The following is a 23,135-nucleotide window of genomic DNA, read 5'->3' as shown; positions in this document are numbered from 1 at the left end:
GATTTTTCTATTCTTATTGTATTATGTTATGTTAGTTTAATGCTATGATTTTTTATTTTTGTATCCATTTCATTTTATAATAAACAATTTACAATTATTTTATATACAAATATTATGTTCTTTAATTTTGTAATTAATTTTCAAAATTTAATATTGTTTTGTAATTATTTTTCCATTTCTTTTTTAATTTTTACTCTCGCATCGACATTTACACAAATATTCTACAATATACATCTAAACATTGTCTTACTTTATAGATAGGATGATTAAAAATGGTCAATTATAATCTAATTTGGTCAAAATCAAAGTTTTATTTTCTAATTATAACCATTTTCATCGATTTCCATGAAGTTTTCCAAAATTTTCATTGATATTGATATTTCCATAAAATCGGAACCTCGATATTTCTATCAACAATATTTCGAATCTTGGATACAACTAATGAAATACAACCAACTCTTAAAATGAGAACATTGACCTTTATGCAATTGCTCCAAATATATCAATGAATTTATATATTAACATACAAGTGAAGAATTCTTCTAAGTTAAAAACATAGATTTTAGATTATAATCATTTTCAGCCCTATTGGACATTTTTAGTCTATATATTTTTAATAAATTTTAAAATTTTACCATGAAGTCATTTTCTTATTAATTCTTCCTAAAAAAAAATTAGTCTCTTTTGAGTCTCACTTTTATAAATTGTGAAAAATATATTTACCGTCTTTTTTGCATAAAAATTATCAAAAATATATGAAATAAAACTCAAAATACAAGAATCAAAATAGTATTTTAGTCTAGATTTTAATAGTCTACACAATTGACAACTAGGTGCGTTCGATATATCTATACATCGAAGACCTCTTCCATTTTTTTTATGGCTGTGATCAAAATAAGAATGAGCCATACCCTTGTTCAATGAAGAAAAAAAGAGGAAGAAAGAAAGAACATTTTCGTTTAAAATACTACCACCATCAAATTTAAATATTGCACCCAAGTGAAAAAGGGAACTTCCAATTTGTTTAAGGTTAGAATTTAGAACCTTTGAAGATAAAATGAATACAAAACCTGAAAAATAATAATTCCTCAAATATGTCCCCCAATGAACATTTGAACCTATAAAAAGAAAAAGAAAAAGAAGCAAACAGTGACAAGAATGCAAAAATGTGTCGGCAAAGATTTTACAGTGGCTGGAGTTCTTGCTCTGGAACTGCTGCATTGACAGGCATATATGAATTGAAGGCTGCTTGTCTCCTTCTCAAAATAAACCATGCTCCCAATGCTGACAGCCCAAGAATAAGTGTGACAATAATAGCTAAACCCACCATAATATAGAGTCGCTTCCACAATGATCTAAACCATATAAAAGAGACTGGATTATATTAGTGCCGTGCAACATTAGCAATCCATGAATACAAGACTCAACAAAGAATATAGTATGAAAAGTAACATATGTATGGCTACATTACCATTTTAGTCCCCATGGTTGTGTTTGTTTAATCCATGAATTTCTTAAAAAATTATTACCCTCCTGACTCCTGAGGTTAAGGTTAAGAGGATCCAACCATTGATATCGTCGTTTTTTTTTCAGGGGGAAGAAAACATAGCTTTTCATTGATACGATGAAAAGAGTCTAATCCTAAAAAATATAAGATACCGTAACACAACATAATGCTAAAAATCATTGTTTAAACAAACGGGCTAGTTGATAAAACAAAACCAAGTGTAAAAAAATTCAGTTTAAATTTTATTATGCTTGCACTCGTTGAGTATATTATAAACGATAATGAGCTCGCTATTTTAGCAAATGATGAAAAGAAGGTTAATGATACTTCATCCACAAGAAGCTCAACAAGCTTTTGAAATAGCAAAAGCTAAATAGAGGAAAGCTCGAAGGCAAGAGCCAAACAATCGGAGGAAATCTAGCCCACCCATCATTATTTTCTCTAGTTGGCTTAATTCCTTGTGTGATGTACTCAATCATCGTTAGGTAATGTCATGTCTATGAATCACAGACCTCTTGGTCATTAACACATCCATATGGCAGTTGAGATATGCCCACTTTGACAGCACTATTATCATGTTTATGATATTAATGACTAAAACCAAAATTTTAATAACATAATTCAAAAATTTTGAAGTTTAAAACTAAATAGGCAACTGACAACAATCAATATTTATTAACTAAATCTATAATTTAACATCTACATATATTTACATACCTACCTTTCCATTAGAGGTTCAATCTTCCATTGAAGGACCTGGTAACTTCCAAATGTAGGAGGTAGCTGCATGTGATGCTCGACAATCAGGGAAATTATTGTCTGCCAGAAAAAAAAAAAAATATATATATATATTAAAGGGATGCTTCATGCTTGTGAATTTTTGTTGTTATGTAGTTTACAGTTGCAGGCATGATCACTTACAATGGCAGTCGCATGTGAGAAAAATTCTGAAGGTTCATTAGGGAGTATGGCCAACTGAATAAGTGAATCATTTCCTCTCATGGTAAAATTCAATAAAAGAACCTGAAACAACGGTTAGAAATGTATGCATTAAGAAGTTAGATATGGTCACAAACTCAAACATTAAGAAAAGAATGAGAGAGATATCTGTCAGGGTAAATCATAAATTTAGCCTATTTCCTTAAACATCAATACATTTCAACTACATATTAAAACGTTGAATTGTAATTTTCAATAGTCACCTCCCACCGATGTTATAAACTAAATTAAACTATGACATGATATGTCCATTGAATTAATGTTGGTTCATTTGGCATGACATGGTGTGATAATAGTCAAGTCCATCAATGTTTATCCAATAGTTATATAACGTCAATAATTAGTTGAGTCAACTAACTATAGAAACTAGTTAGAACCATAATTCAAATTTTAATGACTTTTAAAGCTTAGGGATCAAATAGGCAGAACAATGGACTAAATTTATATTTATAACCTATTTGTTAATACCATGGTTATCGTTAAATAATTCAAAAGAATTTTCAATCCCCGATGGGTCATGTGACTAACCTGCGAATGACTGACATTTAACTCGTGAGCAATATGATCAGAAAGTTCTGTAATATGAGGCTCCAGATCTGTGTAGCTTATGTTCAACAATATCTCAAATGTGATACGTCCAATCTGGAGCTCTCCTGCACGTAATACAAAAGAAAACACTTAACGGACAGGCCTTTAATGAATCCTTGAATCACAGTTTTTTTCCATTGCCCTTGTGCACAAGCCATTTAGGCTGGATATCTTCAGCGTCTTCAATTGGGATTTGGTTACCCCTCTTATATCTTTGGACTGGATTGGATTGATTCTAATGGATCATCCCTTCAAAGAACACGAGTCAGTGATTTGGTCCAGCATCATTTGTGCGGTTTTATTTTAGAATTGGGAGGAAAGAAACTATCAGATCTTCAGCAACAGCTCAAAATCATCCGAAGACATCCTTGATTCATCTATTTTTAATGCGTTTTTTTGTTGTTGTAAACATTTACTGCCCCTAAAAAGATCATGGTCTCAGTTACCTTACCCTTTGATTGGGCTATTTTATAAATTTTTTGGATTATTTCATTCATCAATGAAATTGTTTATTATCCCCACAAAAAAAAAAAAAGACAAAAAAACAAACAAACAAACAAAACAAAGAAACAAATAGGCCTTCAAGGTAGAGATTGCCACATATAATACGTTTTTTGAAATAGTCATCAAATGAAAATTTAATTTCAAAACGGTCATATACTATTTCTAAAATGTTAAAAAACCAATACTCGTGTCACAAATTCCAGTAGAACCTCAATTGTCATCATGACATGAAGGATGGCATAATGCCATAGCTACTCTTTTTTAACTTTAGATAAATTAAGCTCAAATAAAGATATCCGACACATAATGAAAAGAAAATTATTAAAGAACCAACTGATATGGTGTCGAGCTTCTGTACTGGCATAAAAGGGGAGGGAAAAAAAACCTTGGAATTAACTATACCTGGAATCGTATAATGTGGTGACTCGTCCGGAGCAGATGCAGGTGCTATATCAGTATCGTGTGATGTATTTGAAACTGAAGGAGCATGGGCATGATCATCTGAAATGTGAAGCCTTTCCCATAACTCAGAACAGTTGGTTTTCCAAAATCCAATTTTTGAATGCGCTCTGTCATACATCACTAAAGTGTTGCGGACAACGATTCCTATAACAAAAAAACAGCCATGCTAAAATGTGATATGTTTTTAAATGAAAAATTAGGCTTGGGGAACTATGAAAAAACCATACCTCCAAGAAGAGTAGTTTGATCATTTCCATTCTCAAAAATTCCCAGACAATATGCACCATGCACCTTCGAGTGCTGAATTAATGATTTAGAAAATTCAAAGTAAAGTAGAAGCCGTTAACTTATTATGCTTAGCAATTCCACAAACTTTTATAACCATTATATCAATTGAAAAAAAATAATAATAAACGGAGGTTTATAACTAAACAAATAAATAAATAATAATAAAATCAACCGGAGGCTCTCATTTTGTTAAGGAGGCATATATTACCCCTACCCCACACATAATCCCATGTAAACACACATGGATTCACAAAGTAACAGACAAGTCCAAAACTCATAAGTAATCAAGAGTAATTATTCCTTACCCGGAACAAGTAATTTTCTGGAGCTAGAGACAACTTTTGTCCATTATCAAATACCATGTCAACTGTCGGAAATATGTTTGATAATTCAGCAGCATCACTAACACAAAGTAACAAATTAATTACTCGTTGTAAATCACGTTAAAACGGACAACTTAGTAGCTAGGCATACCTTCCAGCACCAGAAAAGCATATATCTTTAAAATTTGGGTCAGGACCATCAATCTTCTTCAAAGAATGAAGCTCATCCATAATCTGAAGGATTTTTTTAAAAATAATAATAGTAAAATTATAAATAAATAAATAAATAATTGTCCATTATAAAACAAAAATGTCAAAAACAGGATCCAAACAGTTAACAACTCATGATCACATGCGTAACATTGAAATCAAGCCTCTTGCAAAAGAAGAAAGTCTATTACGCTCGATCTATAGACTATTTGCACAGCACGGCAAAGAAGACATACAAGGCAACAACATTCGAGGGAGCACAAAAAGAGAGGCAGGTTATAGGCCTGGTGGGATATATTTACTAATGGGATCAATCATTCCTTTTCATAAAAATAAACCAAAACTTTCTTCATTTCATTCTGTTCCTTTCTCCATTTCATTGTATAGATAAAGTTCTTCAGATCACACAAGAACTTGGCATTCCACTTTACCACAGTGAATTGAAATCATCCGCAAATATATAAAATGTTCCCGTTTGTCAAGGTTGTCAAGGAAACAATGTAAATTGGGTAGAGCAACTAGAACAAAGTAAAGATACCCCGACTGAGAATGTTAAATTCAGAGATATAAGTAAAGATGGTCCTGGAAAAGTAGGCCTTAGACCATCTTGTCCTTGCGAAACATGTAACAATCTTCAAATTCAGACATAAGTAAAGAAACTCTGACTGAGAATGTTAAATTCAAAGATATAGAAGCTTACAGCATCCTTAAAAGCTCCAAACGCTTCCACTGGTAGGTAAGCATAAGTTGTACCACTATCCAAGACAGTTCCATATCTTCCATCAAAAATGCTTGGAGTCAGAAGCAACCGTTTACCCGCAACATGTATCTCCTTCAAATCAACATTGTAATATGGACTGTTGTCATCCCGAAACTAAAGTAAATGTGTGAGATGTATCAATTGTAATTGTTATGAATCAGAATGAAGGACATTTTTTAAGGTTAAATGACTTTGGTACACACCTTCTGACAGGGTCTGAGTAGCTAAAAATCATATCTGATGGAGGAGAGATTCCACCAAGAACCATAGCACCACCACCAATATCCATACCACCATAGCATAATGAGAAAGAATCATTGATCACACCTTTTTCAACTAGTTGATCGACAATACTAAGATCACCAGTGCCCAAACCCATAATTCCATCAGCACGTTGACTAAAGAGATCACCAGTTTCCACATTCTCACAACCAAACACAGCCCGCTGTGGTATGAGTTCACTCTGATTGCCAAAAGATATAACATCCTCACCAAGGACACCACTGCTAGTACTCATTTCAGCATATTGCCTCTCATAGACACACTGCAATCCGTCATTGTCACAAGTGCAATCAATATTGCATTTAACGGGTTCATAAGTGCTTGATGATTCTGGCTCAAACTTTGGGTCCTGATAGAAATAAAAGTTTAAGTAGCAACTACAGCACATTGCAAGGTACCTATGAAGAAAAAACTAGAAATGATTTAATATAAATGTAATAAATGACTAGAGAAATTTTATCCACAAAACTAACATATGGACAAGCTTCAAGACCCATATAGAATACCGACAATACAATTCTGTCACATTCATTAAATAGCTAATGCCTTCTAGTTATCCACATTTCTCTAAATAGGAGGGAAACAATATTCCGATCTTCAGAGTCAGATACCATTTCAAGATCACTTGTTCCTAAAAACAATTTACCCATCGAAGGAGATTTTTTTAAATTATCGATTGACCCAAATACTTAAGCTGATGGGTGAAGGTAAATTTAATATTATATTATCAACACTCTCCTCACTTGTGGGCTTGGAATATATAGAAGACCCAACACGTGGAAATCAATATTAATTGGGGAGGAAATACATTGTAGTGCAAGAGTTTGAAACACAAGACCTCCTCACCTCCTCAACCACTTACTTTGATACCGTCTTCAATCGTCAATTGACCCAAAAACTTATGAGTGAAGGTAAATTTACTATTATATCATCTAACAATTTTTGTCATTTACAGATCCATCATTTTATCTATTTCCTTACCAGATTGTGACAAATTACCAATTCCCAAATCAATATTCATAGAAAGCAATCAAAAGAAAAAGAGCAGATGATTGAATATGAATATGAATATGAAAGTCTTATAAATGATCTGACAAGGATCGATCTCTAAACATTTTAACCTGATGCCTCCCACACTCTTCGCAAGTTGAGCAAGGAACATAAGTAACCGTACTCCCCGTATCAACAATAAGCGCAAATTGCTGCGGCGGAGTTCCGATCCAAAGCCGCGTGGTATAATACCTAAACAGAAAAACCACATTTCATTTAAAAAAAAAAAAAAAAAAAAAAAAAAAAAAAAAGAACACAACCATCCAAAATTTGAAGGAAATGGAACATACCCATTGAGAAGGAGGTCGTCGTAGAGGCGCATTCGAGCGTTGGAGCGATTATTCGAACTGGGGAATTGGCGGAGATGGCGGTGAGGGTTGGAGATCAATTTGGAGGAATTAGGGGAAGAGAGGTAAAGAGGCAACACCATGGCGCGATGTGAAGGTGTAAGGAGAGGATTGGAGGAGATGGGATCGGCGAAGAGCAAGAAATGGAGGAGTATTGCAGCGAGTAGATACGGTGATTGTGCCATGGAAAGAATGGAAAGGATTGGAAATGGCGGAGGTCAACGAAAGGATGAAGATCAAAGGAGAACGGATTGAAGGAAGGCGAAATCGAAGGTGAGAGCTGATGGATTTAACATAAACTATTGGAGTCGGAGTTTGGTGAATGATGATGATTCATTTTTGGGAGGGAAAGTCAGACTTCATTGAGAACGATCGAATTGTTTTTATAATGTTTCTTTTTTTGGAAACAAATACGGTTTTTTTAAATAAAAAATAAATATAAATTCAAGAGAACGTTATAGACATTGCATCCAAAATATTAGCATATATAATATGATTTTAAAAAAATTGTAAATATGTCCAAACTTAAATAGTCTAATATGTCATATTATTGGTAGGAGTTAGTGATATACTGGTAAGAGTCTATCAACGATAGAAATCTATCGCTGATAGACTTATTTATATTTGCAATTTTCTTTAAATGATGTTATACACTTAGTTATTATTCCTAAAAATGCTACCAATTGCAATTATCCTAAATTTAAGGTTGTTTTCAAATAAACGAAAATGAGTCAACTTATTTGTAAATATGGTAACATGTCAATATTTATCTAGGGCAGATAGTGACATTTTGTTGTACTTAAATTATTTTCAGCAGTTTTACCATTTATTCCTAAATTTAATCCTTGGATTTTATCTAATAAAAATTTTAACAACGGGGTTTGTTTAGAACAAGTAGTTGGTTATAATAGATTGTTTTAGTTTGGATTATAATAGTATGTGTTTGAGGTATCAACTATTTTAGTTTGATAAGGAAGTAGTTAACACTATAACAAACAATAAAAAAAATGATGAGGGTAAAATAGTAAAAACTATAACAAATAGTAAATATCATAGCAAATAGTAGTTTTGAAATAGAGTTTATTGTAACTAATTAGAGGTTTTGAAATAATATCTACGGTAATAAGAGGTGATTATTATAGTCTTAGAATAGCATTTGCCCAAATGTCTCCTAAGTATCGATTATAGTCCAATTGACATGAACGTGTGCTATTAACTTCAAGGTCTGAGATTTGATTCTTTCACCCTACAACAGTTAGTATAGAAAAATTTTATTTAATTTTTTATATATTAAATTAAGATTAAGGAATTCATTCTGATTTATAAGTATAAAATTGTTCTTTTGATGGTGTTAAAATAAGTCTTTTTTAAGTGGGAAAAAAAATATATATTCAATAGTGTTGGAGAATATACAATCTAAACAAATCATGAAATTAAGTAAAATTGAAATAAATATATGTACATATAATTCTATTGATTTTTTTTTTTTTTTTTTTTTAAAAACATGCTTTTAGAATTAATAATAAGTTTGAGTTGTCTAAAAAAACTATAAGTTTGAGTTTGTTCAAATTATTTTAGGTGAATGCGTGAACCATACACAATCTAAATTGTACTAATTGTTTTGGGTCATTACTTGAACGCCTTTAAAAAAGAGTTTAGTTCGACTAACATAAAATTTGACTATCGATCTTAAAGTTTGATTCTTTCCCCACCTTACATGTTCTAAAAAAGTCAAAATAATATACCGAATAATATTATACACATATATATGTATATAGTAAAGTTCATAATTTATAACTCAAATAATATAAAACTATACATATTAAATTTTAAATTCTAAAATTGAAATAATTTATAGATGTATCCCTTTAAAATTTAAGAAATAAAATAAAATATATAAATCTACGTATTGAAAACAAATGTAAATATATATATTGTAAAGTAAAGAAATAAAATAAAGGTACACTGTGTGTGTTAGGATTCAAATTGAGGACCAGCATCGCTAAAACAAGCCTAGCTTAACTGACATGATACTTATTAAATTATCAATATCGAAGTCAGAAGTTCGATTCACTAACTTCATGCATCATTTTTTAAACGAAAAAATGTCATCCAACAAACCCTTAATTAAAAGATTGAAAGAAAAATGAGGGCCTACCTGAGATTTCAAGGCTACACAATTATAAGGTGGGAAAAAGTTGAGTCATGTTATGAATTTGAGGAGCACAACGGCGCACAATAAGAACACGAATATATAAAAAAAATATAATATATAATACAATAAATATAATATAATATATAAAATAAATAGATAACAAAAAGTATATAAAATAACAAATAATGGATTTCTCAACTTTCTCCAATCTTTTTTTATTGATCACCAATATTTACGTCTTTTAAAACTCACTAAATGTCACTATTTAGATATGAAATATGTCTTGTTAAAACCGTACTAGGAAAAAATCATAGTGAATGAAAAAGAGTACATATTTCATATAATTTGATACTATTAAAAAGAATATAGTATATTCACTTCCCCTCATGGAAACGTCACTTGAGATTTTTGAGTCGCCAGTGCTTTTGTAAATAAGTTTGTTGTACAGTGATGTAACCAATTTCTTCAAGATCATGAGTGTAGAAAAGCTTTGGTGAAATATATTTTATTCTATCTCCTATAATATATCCTCATTTGATTTGGGATATGCACGCTATGTTGTCTTTGTATAATATAGTAGGAAGATTTTTACTAGAAGACGAACCACATGTTCCACAAATGTGTCGAGTCATTGACCTTAGACATACACATTCTCAACTAGCCTCATGAATTGCCAGAATTTCAGCATGATTTGAGTAAGTGGCCGTTACGATCCGTTTCACTGATCGTCATGATATAACGGTTCCTCCATATATGGACAAATAACCTGTTTGAGATCTAACTTTGTGTGAATTAGATAAATATTCGGAACTTGTATAACCAACTAGATCAACATTTGATTTATTTGAATAAAACAAATGATCGTTCCTTGGAGATACAGAGTATATGCTTAATTTCGTTCCAATGTCTTTTTGTTGGAAAAAAAAAAACTATATTTGGCTAATAAATTTATTGAAAATGCAATATCTAGTCTTGTATTATTAGCAAGATAAATAAGTATACCAATTGCACTGAGATATGGTACTTCAGGACCAATAAATTCTTCATTATCATATCGAGGTCGAAATATATATTTCTTCACATCTAATGAACGAACTTCTATTGAAATGTTCAATGGATATGTTTTGTCCACATAAAATCTTTTTAAAAAATTCATTGTATAAGTTGACTAATAAATAAATATCTCATCTGCTAAATGCTCAATTTGCAAGCTAAGGAAAAAAATTATTTTTCCGAGATCTTTCATCTCAAATTATTTCTTAAGATATTCTATTGCCTTTGAAAGCTCTTCAGGAGTCCCAACTATATTTAAGTAATCAACATGTACGATTATAATAACAAATCTTGACTGTGATTTTTATAAAAATACATGGACATATTGGTCTGTTTTGTTATCGTTCTTTCAACAAATATCCACTCAGGCAATCGTACTACATTCATCCTGATTGTTTCAATCCACATAATGATCTTTGTGACTTTATTAAATACAATTCTCAAGAATTTGATTTATATGTTTCAGGTACTTTAAATCCTTACAGGATTCTCATATAAATATCATTATTTAGAGATCTATATAAATATGTTGTGACTATATCCATAAGATGCATATTCAGACTTTCATACACAGTCAGACCAATTAAATATCTTAGTGTAATTGCATCCACCACCGAAAAATACGTCTCATCATAATCAATACCAGGTATTTCTAAGAAAATTGTGCAACTAGTCTTGCTTTATATCTTGCACCTCATTATTTTCATTTATTTTCCTCATAAATGCCCATTTATATCTCATATGTTTGACACCTTATGGTATTCGAACTACTAGTCTAAAAACTTGATTTTTTTAAAGTGAGTTTAATTCTAACTCGATTGCTTCTTTCCATTGAAGCTAATCTTTTCTATGTCGACATTCTTCAATAGATTTTGGTTCAAAATCCTTATTTTCAGATATAATATCAAGAGCAACATTATATAAAAAAATGTTGTCAATAACTACATGAGTTCGTTCCATCTTTTTCCTGTCATGACATAGTTTATTGAAATTTCATTATAATCTTTAGATATTTTATTTTCCTCACTAGTCATGCCATGAATTTTTTCATGGGTATTTACGTCATCGACCAAGTCTTTTTTACTATTAATTATTTTTATTTTTCGAGGATTTTTATTTTTGGAACCCACTGGTCTACCACGTTTCTGATATGTTTCAAACTCATTAATGAAACTTGCTGTGTTGGGATATCAATTTTTTATCGAGCATCGACAATTGATATATGTGACTTAGTTACTTTCTTTACATCTGGTAACTGATTTGCTATATTTTGCAAATGAATTTGTCTTCTAAACTTCAAGTTCACATCGATCTGGACGGAGATCTAAATGAGACAATAAAAATGCATTCCATGTAATTTCTTTTTCCAACTTCTTAATTCCTTCCTCACTAATATTGGAAAATTTGTCTCATTCAAATGACAATCAGCAAATTGTGCAATAAATATATCACCCGTCAGGGGTTCAAGATATTTGACAATTGATCGGGAATCATATCCAATATATATTCCTAACCTCCTTTAAGAACCCATCTTAGTACGTTGTGGTGGAGCAATTGGAACATATATTGCACATCCAAAAATTCTCAGATGGGAAATATTTGACTAGTGGCCATAAACTAATTGTAATGACAAGTATTTATGATAAGATACTGGCCTAATGCATAGAAGTGACGTTGCATGCAAAATAACATGTCCCCATACATATGTAGGGAGCTTAACTCTTGTAAGCAATGGTCTGACAATTAACTGCAAACGTTTTATGAATGATTTTATTAAACCATTTTATATATGAACATGGGCTACAACATGTTCAACACTTATCCTAATTGACATACAATAATCATCAAAAGCTTGAAATGTAAATTCACCAACATTATCAAGACAAATGATCTTAATTATATAATTAGAAAATTGTGCTCTTAACTTAATTATTTGAGCAAGTAATATTGCAAATGCAAGATTTCGACTTGATAATAAACACACTGTTGGGTTTTATGTCATAAAACTCGTGGTTTGTAAACAATAGAACTTATTCTGAAAATTCAATAAAGTGTTATTGAATAGATGTTTTGCTTAATAGAAATCCAATAAACCCGAAAGTCCCTTGATTATTGGATGAGTACTGGAGACATAAAGGTGGATCAGGTCCAAGTAAATAATCAAAATGATCTATAGTATATGAATACGGTTGGATACCTTATTCTGGTAACACTATTGGATGTGGCATGCTTTGTAGCTATTACAAAGAGTTGTAAAGTGCTACAAACGAAGTGGTCCTAATTCGTTCATGTTGGGACACGAGAAGTAGGGGTGTCCTTGTGCAAAAGGGTTTGTACAAGATCGAACCACGAAATTAGTCACTCTTACTTTATAACGTTGTTTACCGTTTATGATTGACTATTTCAAAGCAATGACCTAGGTAACTTGACCTTAATCCTGAGCTAACTATGAACTCCTGTCTATTTGGAATTATCCTTAGATTTGCGGCTCAATAAATCTCCCATTTCAGGGGTAAGACTGGATAGATAATTGGGGACATAGGGTACAAGACGAAATTCACTCACACCCGCTTTTAGGGATAGTAGAGAGGTTGTTCCCTTAATGCTGATTCTGGGTCTTGAACAAGGGGTCGCGCCCTCTCGTTGGCCTGAGAGGGACTCAGTTTTGTTGATTGGATCATAAAACAATTGATCATTAAGGGATCATGGTTATATCAAGTAGACATAATATATCTACAGTGAGGGGTGATCCATTAGTTGATGAATGAAGGTTAGATCGGTCTAATGAGCTTAGTCGATTAATCTCGGATTGTTGGAGCTCATGATCTGTAGGTCCACGAGGTCTTCCTAAATGGATTGACTCTAGAGTAGCATGATAAGTTAATTTGAAATGTTCAAATTAGAATAAATCGGAATTGGAGAATATATATGTAAATATGATTTAAATATATAAAGATGAATTTATGTAAAATTAATTTAATATTGGATATTAAATTAATTAGAATTATTTAAATTGTTTAAATAATTATTTATTGATTTTATTAGAAAATTAAATTTTTAAAATTAATAAATTTTGATTTTAGAATTAAAATATGTTTTTAAAATCAAAAATAGATTTTGGAAATAGAAAAACACAAAAAAGGAAAAATTGGATTTTTCCATCTTCATCTTCAAATTAGCTCACAAAGAACCCATTATCTTCAACCTTCAATTACTTCAAGCATGAGCTGCATCCTATATAACAAATCTGAAGTGATGCAACTAAAAGAATTTTAGCTAAAATTCATGAGAAGAAAGTGTTCTTCATTTGGGTTGTTGCAATGAGCTTTCTCCAAAATCCTTTGATTCCAGCTTATTTTGAGTCCTACAACTCAATTTAAAGCACCAAGAGAATAGTAGGGAAAATCTTATGGTAGTATGCACAGAGATTTGGAAGAATTAGGAGCTGAAAATCAAGATTTCAACGGTTCTTCAAAGGCATGTCTTGAAACCCTTTAAATTCTGTTTGAGCATGTTTTCTTTTCTGCCAAAATTAATGAATTAGAGTGCTTATCGATCCTCGTTGCTTTCGCTGCGTGCTAGTACCTGTCCAACACACACGTGTGACCATCTGCTAGATGTGTCTATTAATATCATAAAATATCTAAACGCTCCACTTCCACATATATCACCAAGAATTCGTTCTAAAAATGCAGATGATTTGGTCCCCACTTTAACGGGTGATGGTCTAATGATTAATTTGCCTTGAGAGCAAGTATCACATGATAATTTATTAGATTGAAGAATCTTCTAGCTCTTCAATGATTGCCAATTTGAATTATAAATAAATCTTCTCATCATTATAGATCCTGGATGACCCAATTAGTCATGCCAAATTGTAAATATGTCTGGATTCATGAACTTTAGATTTATTGTTGGATATGTCTTCCGGTATACGTTTTTCATATAAGACAATAAATGTGATATATAGATACTCCATATTATTCTTTCTATTAGTCTTACCATTGCAACGTATATCTTTAAAACTAAGTAGATTTCTCTTTTGATAACAATGCATTGTCAATTGCAAATTTTGTTCCTCTGGGTAAAATAATGTTTGTTTTTCCAAACTCTTCAATTAGGTTTGTATAACTTGATATTGTACTAACTTTTGCTTCCAACATAGTTAGTTTGGAAAAATATTTTATAATTGTAAGTATTGTATGTATAGTTGCATTGTTTGCCAGACATAGATATTCTTTACTCATCTTTTAGTCACTCAACATATGAAAATGATCCAAGTTTCTTCACTAAAAGAAAATAATTACAATAAGAAAAACAATATTTGGAATATACAAGTTTAACATTATTGAGAAGGAAAAAAACATGGAGATGAATAAATTAAAAAATAACATTAACTCTAGATATTTTCAAAGTCAAAGGAAACATTTGATGTTCCATTAATTCTGCCGATTTTTCTCTTCAGGAGATTCAAAGAGGTCTGTCACATCCAAATTTGTCATATGGGATGGGTCAAATATGTCATTATCCTAGTATGCAAATTTTGCTTCTACATTTTTCTTTTTTTCTTCAGGGATGCTTGATAAAGATCAACTAAGTGTCTTGACGTACGACAGGTACGTGCCCAATACCAAGTCATTCCGCATCAGAAACATTTATTTTCAACACTTTTTGAACTCTTATCTTGTGGAGCTTTTCTTCTGCGATCATCATTTGTGTGGTTCTTTTGAAATTTGAATGATTAGAACAACCACCACGAAAATAATAATTCTTTCTTCATCTGTCACAGTCATGACCTCGACTAAGATTATTATTAAAATTCACATCATTCACTTCAGGGAATAGCGTCGTCCGGTTGGTCGAGATGTATGATTTTTCATTAATAACTCGTTATTTTGTTCAGCCATGAGAAGACATGAAATTAGTTAAGAATATTGTTTAAAACATTTTTTTCGATATTGGTGCTGTAGGAGCATATTCGAGACATGAAATGTAGAAAATGTCTTCTTTAACATATCAACATCAGTAAGTTTCTCTTCGCATAGCAAAAATTTCGAAGTGACTTTAAATAATGTGGAGTTGTAACCAATTTTTTATTTGAATTCTTGTAGCATCAAGTGCATCAACTCATAACGAGTTTTAGAAAGAATAACTGGTTTTTTGTGATCATACATCTATTTCAAATTTTTCTACAAGATACGAGATATTTTACTATAAGATACTCAATTTTCAATCCCTCATGGAGATGATGACGAAGGAAAATCATAGCTTTTGCTTTGTCCTGATTGGATATTGTATTTCATTCTTTAATAGTCTCTTCAAGATTTATAGCATCCAAGTGGATTTTGGCATAAAGTATCCATGACAAATAATTACTGCCGTTAATATTGAGGGCGGAAAATTCTAATTTTGTGAGATTTTTCATGACATCACTATCATAAACTATTGTATTAGAAATTTAATAAATATTAAATACGAAAAATAACGTTAAGTTTATTAATTATAACGAAGAGGGAAAAAACGGAATACATTTAGGACCTACCGAGAAAAACGATAGGAGCTCGTTGATAACGTGTTTTGAATTTGAAGAGCACAATAACGCACGACGACAACACGGATATAGATAAAATATAATATATAATAAAATAAATAAATATATTATAATATATAAATATATAAAATAAATAAATAATAAAATTTAAATAAAATAACAAAGAATGGATTTCTCCAATTTCTCCAATCTATTCAAATTGATTACCAATATGTGTGTATTTCAAAATCCACCAAATGCCACTATTTATGGGTAATTTAGCAAGTAGGAGGTAGATTATATGAACACGAATAGTGTGTAATCTTGAGACACATGAACGACACATGGGGTAATGGATAAGTGACATATGGTCAATTGACACTAATAATGAGCATCTGCATTACACCTAACTTAACATATTTACAATAAGTCCCACACAATGTTTGTTTGGTTGAAATGCTATTTTAGACCTTGAACTTTGAAGTTTGTTATACTTTGGTCTCTGGACTTTTAAAAACGTCTATTTTAGTCCCCAAACTTTTAAAAGTGCTTACTTTGATATCTGTTATTAAAAACCTGTTAATTGTTAAACAAAATGATGAGATAACTTGTATTTTTTTATGGCCAGACTATCAAATAAGTTAGTCGCGCTAAAAAATGTGGGTTTGAATTTTTAATTAGGTGGTAAAGTGATCTATAGAACTCAAAAGTCATTTTACATTTACGATTTTGGCGGTTCAGTACTTTATCTTGATTGTTAGCATTTTAATTCACCTTCTTTTTGCTCAACACATGCTAGACGCAATTTCATCAAAGAGTTAACAAAATCTTAATAGTACAGACTAGAATAAAGATTTTTTAAAAGTTTAGGGACTAAAACAGACGTTTTTAAAAGCTTAGAAACAAAAATAGAACAAGATTTAAAGTCTAGAGACCCAAATAGGATTAAAACTTTTTTTTTTTTTTTTTTACTTTCAATAAATGAAGAATTTTCTCGTTACAAGACCTACACTGCTGCTTCCTGGTTTGATCCGACATGCATTATATGTTTACATGTTGTTTAGGGTTTAGGATTTAATATATTGATCTCATTATCAAATCCCATTGCAATAGTTCTTAAAGTTTAGCATCATTTATGCTCATTAATATTATGAACACCATAGTATGAAACTTGAGCCGACAACCTTGGAGTAACAAAACTGAATATTTGACTCCCATTTGACTTATGATTCACAACAAAAAATACATCAATAATCTGACAAATTTCCTTTTCTTTTTTTCTTTCTGAGAAAATAATGTGACAAATTTCCCAAAATCAATCACTCCGACCCATTTACATGTTAATTTTCATAAGACGTGAAAACTTTTTTTTTACACATATATATCAGAGAAACCCTAACCCCAAATCCTCAATCTCCGTCGCGACGGAGTGATTCCCAGCGAGATGAAACGGTGGCAGCGGCGCACATTGGAGGTTTCCAGTGAGGTGAAACGACGCCGCAGGCATCAGAAGCCCTCCATTTCTCACCGCCGCCAATTTCTCCACTCTCTCTGCAACTTTTCCCCTGAGTTCCACCAACGACGACCGGAATCGCTTCAAGTCCTCGATTCCCATACATTCCACAGGCTCATCCCACCAGAATCCCCCGCTACTCCTCATTCTCTCTACCTCCGCCGCGCGCCTCTTCTCGATTTCGAACTCGGCCATTGCATCATCGAAATCGCGATTCAACTCCGCCAGAGGGAGGTAGGATTCCGCCGGCTTCGGGGGAGCAAAATTCGCCGTTAGGGAACGATCCAGAAGCAAATCAACATTAGGATGGCCGAATGTATAGATTTTGCCGGTGGGAGAGAAGACGAGGATAGCAATCTCAGCGCCGCAGAGAATGGAGAGCTCCGCCGCCTTGTTGAAAAGTCCGGCACGGCGTTTGGAAAACGTTACTTGCTGTCTACTCTTCACTTCTAGCTTCTTGATTTCGATTTTTTGACGGCCTAATGATTTCTTCATTCTGAATTTGTTGTTACTTTTTTACTGTCCTCAATTTGTTTTGCAACGGAATAATATATACACATTTTCTTTTTGAAATTATATATGGTACAAATAATGACCAAATATGGTATATAATGATGACAAATATATGTTTATTAATTATTATTATTTTTTCACTTCAATTACGTATCTGTCCTCTCCAGCTTCGCTACTTATAAATATGGAATTATTTTGAATTGTTTATGGAAAAAAATGGAAAAAATGTAATTACTTTTGAAACTTCATAGTTGTTGTTGACTTTTAATATGCCAATAATAATAATAATAACAAAATATTTGTATTTTTTTTCAAATTAAATTTAAACGAGAATGTACGTTTTTTTTTTTTTTTTAAAAAAAAGTCAAATATGAATGATATTATCACAATTTTAGTTTTTTTACTTTCAATTGTCTAATTTAATATGTATAGTTTTAATAAATCTTAAATTAATTTTTAGTGAACTAGGTTAAATAGTAATAATAATTTTCATTCAAATAAATACAATGTGTGAATATGTTTTCAAAATTTATAGTAAAAATGCTAATAAATACTATTTTTTAAAAAAAACAAAAACCAACAATAAACTACTAATGTGGACTAAATTTAAGATTTATTAAAGGTTTGGAGATTAAAATTAGAAAGTATATGGACTAAAATTGAACAAAAATTAAAGTATTGAGATCAAAACGATATTTTAACCATTTTTTTTACTCTATCAAATTGAATAAAAATTTGAAAAGAAAGTTATTACGTTCATAAGAAACACTAAATTTCATCAACTTGAATTTATGAAGTGAAATATCAAATTTAAATTTAATAGGGATGAGAAATGAGAAATTTTAATTGATTTTAGTTCTTTTAAATTAATTAGTAGACATTAACATCAATGACAAAAAATGAGTATTTAATGAAAAATTGAGGTCAAAACTATAAATCTTGAAACTTGGAGACCAAAATGAAACAAAAGTCAAATCTTAAGGATAAAATTGTAACCATCTCAAAATCTCAGGACTAAATTAAAACTAAACTCAAAATAAAGACTAAAATTGTAACATTTTGAAACTTAGGGACCAAATGATAACTATATCCAAAATTTAGTGACCAAAATTATATTTTTTCCCTGAATAATCTTTTTTATTTGAGACACCCAAAATATTATTTAAACTTAGTTTTTGTTATCATAAATTTTTAAAAATAGTAAAACAAACATTTTCAATTATATAGAAGGCAGACATAAACATATTTTTGTAGATAAAATATTTTAAAATATAATTGACTCTCTATGTGTATTCCTAATTATTTATTTATCTTAAAATTATATGTCTCATATCTCTAACTTTTCTCCACGTAAAATTTTCTCTAAAATTTTTTTGTTGTCACTCTGATTTTAATATTTTTCTGTAAAATTCATGTGAACTTGTTAACTTATTTTCTTTCAATCCTTTTCTCTTTCTCAAACTTTATTTATTTCTCTAGACACTTTCTCCAATTTCATACCAAACAGTTCTCTCTCTAGATGTATAAACTATCTTCTCCCGAACATGCACGTATAATCAGCGTAAATTGTATACTTAAAAGACACGCACATTCAAACAATCGTGTCCATTAACAAATAACAAATAGTTTGAAAGACACACATATTCAAAGAGTAGTGTCTCCTTGACAAAAGAGAAAAATATGTATTTATTAGAAATATAGGGATAAAATACGTACGTAAAGATTCTCTTTAATTTGATAGACCTCTTATATATATATAGTATAAATTATGGATAATTTTTTTTTTCTTTTTCTATTATTCTTTTCCATTCTTCTCCTCCTATAGAGATCTCTTCTCTTTTTCTGTGATAGAAATGCTAATGACCAAGTTCTTATTTGCAAGGATAATGATCTTTATGCAACAAACTTTTTCCAATATGAATCCAATTTAAACAGATTATTAGACTTTATTCAAATATACAATTTCAAGAATCATTGATATATGCAAACATGTTCATCTCTAAAATACATTAGAAAAAAAAATTACAATAACAATTGCAAACGACCGTATTTAAATATTGGTATAAATATGCAAATAGATTCAACCAACAAATATATACGAGACATTAATTTGAACACAAAATTTTAGTAAATTTAATTTTAAAAAATTAGTTGCTAAAATAGAAAAGATAGTGATGATTAATATTGAGAACAAACTATATGAACTAATTTATTGGAATCAGATATATCAACAAATAATGAAAATTATACCCGAAAATTTATAAAGGTACAACACAGTCCGACCTATACTACTCTCCAACGACACACCATTTAGGTATTTCACTGAAAATTTTGACCCTTTTCATAGAGTCGAATCGCTAGCACGTTCTTTTGTTGGGAGCAAGAACAAATTCGATTGTTTCTATGGTTTGAAGATCAAATCGTTAGCACGAGCTTTTTTAGGATAAAGAGCAATCCTTACATTTGATTGAAATAATGAAAATTGCACTTACTAAGTACTTAACCAATCAGTTCACACATAACAATATATATTGCTTAAGAATAAGATTAAAAACAAAATTCAATTCCATGATACTTTTCCAATGAAAACTGTTCGTTATCTAATTCTTTTGACATTTGAACCAACATAACATAAGCGATCGAGTTAGAATAACACTAAGATATAAACCTAATAAAGGCAACAAGTGATCATAAGCGTTGAACGAGACTATCAAGATAATTGTGGGGCTTTTCCTCTAATCTTAAGGCATCTATATATTTTTTATTCGATGACTCAAGGTTCATATTAGGGAAAGAAGAGTGAGGGGAAAAGGGGATTACCCTCGGCCCGATTATCCTATTTCCTCTAGATAACAACAAACACATCCATCGTCCAAGCATCAAAAGAGGAGACTTTAGATTCTAAGAAGACATTTAGTTTGGAGAAAGAAAAATATAAAAGGAAGAAATAAAGAAACATTTATACATTGAGGAGATAAAAGAAAAGGAAAACAAGTTTGTTTGGGAAGGTGAATTATTGGAATTGGTAAATGAAAGTAAAATATAAACCAAAGCAAAAAGTAACAAACATGAATACCGTAAAAAGAAACTTTACTGATGATTGGATGAAACTACAACTGAAAATTCAGATAATAACGTTAAAATTCTGCTAGGGAAAAAGAAAGAAAGAAAACTAACTTTTTTTATAAAAAAATTAGGTTTATAAATACTAATTTCAATTTTAATTTTCTTGTTTTTTCATATACACTTTGTCGGTGTTTTTAAAAATCAAACTGAATTTTGAAAACTCAAAAGGAGTAGTTTTTATTTTTTAAATTTGGTAAAAATTTAATTCATCTACTTAACAAATGGAGAGAAAAGGTATGTGGAAATACTTTCTTATTACTTTAACTTATTGTATTTACATACTTCAAGTTCCTTTTATGAAGAATTTGTTAGTTTGCTTGACTAACTAACAGCTGAAAAATACAAACAAAATCAAACAGAATCATAACTGTTGTACCAAATAAATTGTTATAACCGAATGTAACAAATAAACAGAATGTAACTGTTTTACTGTTGATACTCCTCCTCAAGTTGGACGATGAATGTCAATGATGCCCAACTTGGATATTAGTTTAGACAAAACAGATGTACGCAATGCTTTAGTGAACATGTTTGCGAGTTGTTGACTAGATTGGATAGGGAGAACCTTAAGGAACCCATCAGCTATCTTGTCCCGAACAAAATGACAATCAATTTCTATGTGTTTTGTCCTCTCATGAAACATTGGATTAGAGGCAATGGCAATAGCAACTTGATTGTCACAGAATACAGTAGTGGGTATTAGAATCTTAACCTGAAGATCTTTGAGGAGTTGAGAGATCCACATTAATTCACTAGTAACTTAGGCTAGTGCCCTATACTCCACTTTTGCAGAAGATCTAGAAACGGTGGCTTGTTTCTTTGATTTCCATGATATGATAGATGCCCCTAGGAATATGCAGAAATCAGTAATGGATCTTCTAGTATCAGGACATGATCCCCAATCAGCATCCACAAAGGCTTTTAAATGAAAGGAAGTGATAGGGTTAATTAAAATGCCTTGTCCAGGAGACCGTTTTAGGTACCTGAGTAAGTGATGAGCGGCATTTAAGTGAGCTTTAGTGGGGTTGTGGATGAATTGGCTTAGCCGATGAACAACAAAGCATATGTCTGGCCAAGATATTTGAAGATATATAAGCCTGCCAATCAGTCTCCTATAACATGTGATGTCATCTGCCTTTAGAAGCTCTTCTTCATTCTTTGATAGTTTCAAATTGGGATCCATAGGAGTTGTAACTGGTTTAGCTTCAAGAAATCCATTATTTGGAGGCAATATTTTCTTTGGGAAATCATGATCCCTTGTTAAGGTCTGGATAATTCTAATCCCAGAAAATATTTCGCATGGCCTAAATCTTTGAGTTTGAAATGTCCTTTGAGGACTTCTTTGACTGAGCTGATTATTTAAGGAGATAGTCCCGTTAGTAATATGTCATCTACATATACCAACAATGCTACAAAATCATGTCCATGTCCTCAGGTAAAAAGAGAATAATCAGACTTGGATTGATGAAAGCCATGTGAAGATAGAGCAGCTGTAAACTTGAGAAATCATTGTCTCGAGGCTTGTTTCAACCCATATATAGATTTGTTAACTTTGCAGGCTAGTTTCTCACCTTTCCGTGGTACTTGTGAGGTTTGATAACCCAATGGCAAAAACATATGCACTTCTTCAAACAAATCACCATTTAGGAAGGCATTATTGATGTCCATTTGAGCGAGTAACCAATTGTAGGATGCAGCAAGGGCGAAGAAGACTTTAACAGTGACAATTTTGGCGACAGGTGAAAAGGTGTCTGAGAAATCTATTCCTTCTTGTTGATTGTAGCCTTTTGTTATAAGTCTCGCCTTATATCTGTCAACTGTTCCATCTTGTTTGTACTTGACTTTGTAAACCCATTTACTGCCTACGGTATGATGATTCTTTGGAAGAGAGACAATAGTCCATGTATTAGTTCGTTCCATGGCTT

The 23,135-nt window shown here is 31.3% G+C and overlaps 2 protein-coding genes across 4 annotated transcripts; both read right to left on the bottom strand.

Moving 5' to 3' along the window:
• Positions 1-958: 958 nt before the first annotated feature.
• LOC120089457 (aspartic proteinase CDR1-like) lies at positions 959-7,678 on the bottom strand. 3 transcript variants are annotated; one of them, XM_039046934.1, is made up of 12 exons: positions 7,264-7,678; positions 7,045-7,165; positions 5,845-6,272; positions 5,582-5,738; positions 4,823-4,905; positions 4,654-4,750; positions 4,288-4,360; positions 4,001-4,204; positions 3,035-3,159; positions 2,429-2,530; positions 2,229-2,326; positions 959-1,355 (listed from the first exon to the last, which is right to left on the bottom strand). In XM_039046934.1, exons 1-12 carry the CDS (start codon positions 7,503-7,505, stop codon positions 1,184-1,186), a joined length of 1,902 nt encoding a protein of 633 aa, XP_038902862.1. In that variant the 5' UTR covers positions 7,506-7,678; the 3' UTR covers positions 959-1,183. The 3 variants fall into 3 exon arrangements, with proteins under 3 accessions (XP_038902862.1, XP_038902864.1, XP_038902863.1); XM_039046936.1 differs by having other exon boundaries at positions 5,845-6,321; positions 7,264-7,403; XM_039046935.1 differs by having other exon boundaries at positions 1,223-1,355; positions 2,225-2,326.
• Positions 7,679-17,386: 9,708 nt separating this feature from the next.
• Positions 17,387-18,101, bottom strand: LOC120089356 (agamous-like MADS-box protein AGL62). Its single transcript, XM_039046794.1, has one exon. The coding sequence runs from the start codon at positions 18,064-18,066 to the stop codon at positions 17,443-17,445; it is 624 nt and encodes a 207-aa protein (XP_038902722.1). The 5' UTR covers positions 18,067-18,101; the 3' UTR covers positions 17,387-17,442.
• Between the last annotated feature and the right edge of the window lie 5,034 nt (positions 18,102-23,135).

The sequence above is a fragment of the Benincasa hispida genome, chromosome 10 (assembly GCF_009727055.1).
Source record: "Benincasa hispida cultivar B227 chromosome 10, ASM972705v1, whole genome shotgun sequence".
Taxonomy (NCBI): Eukaryota; Viridiplantae; Streptophyta; class Magnoliopsida; order Cucurbitales; family Cucurbitaceae; genus Benincasa; species Benincasa hispida.
Note: the sequence above shows the minus strand (reverse complement) of the source record. Positions and strands in the feature narration are given on the sequence as shown.

Bases quoted from the DNA above. Each gene is read 5' to 3' on its own strand.
- LOC120089457 (XM_039046934.1), bottom strand. From the start codon at position 7,505: ATGGCACAATCACCGTATCTACTCGCTGCAATACTCCTCCATTTCTTG. The intron at 5,739-5,844 runs GTGTGTACCAAA...GGATGACAACAG, and splicing joins TACTCAGACCCTGTCAGAAG to TCCATATTACAATGTTGATT. The intron at 2,531-3,034 runs GTTAGTCACATG...CCGTTGTTTCAG, and splicing joins TAAATGTCAGTCATTCGCAG to GTTCTTTTATTGAATTTTAC.
- LOC120089356 (XM_039046794.1), bottom strand. From the start codon at position 18,066: ATGAAGAAATCATTAGGCCGTCAAAAAATCGAAATCAAGAAGCTAGAA.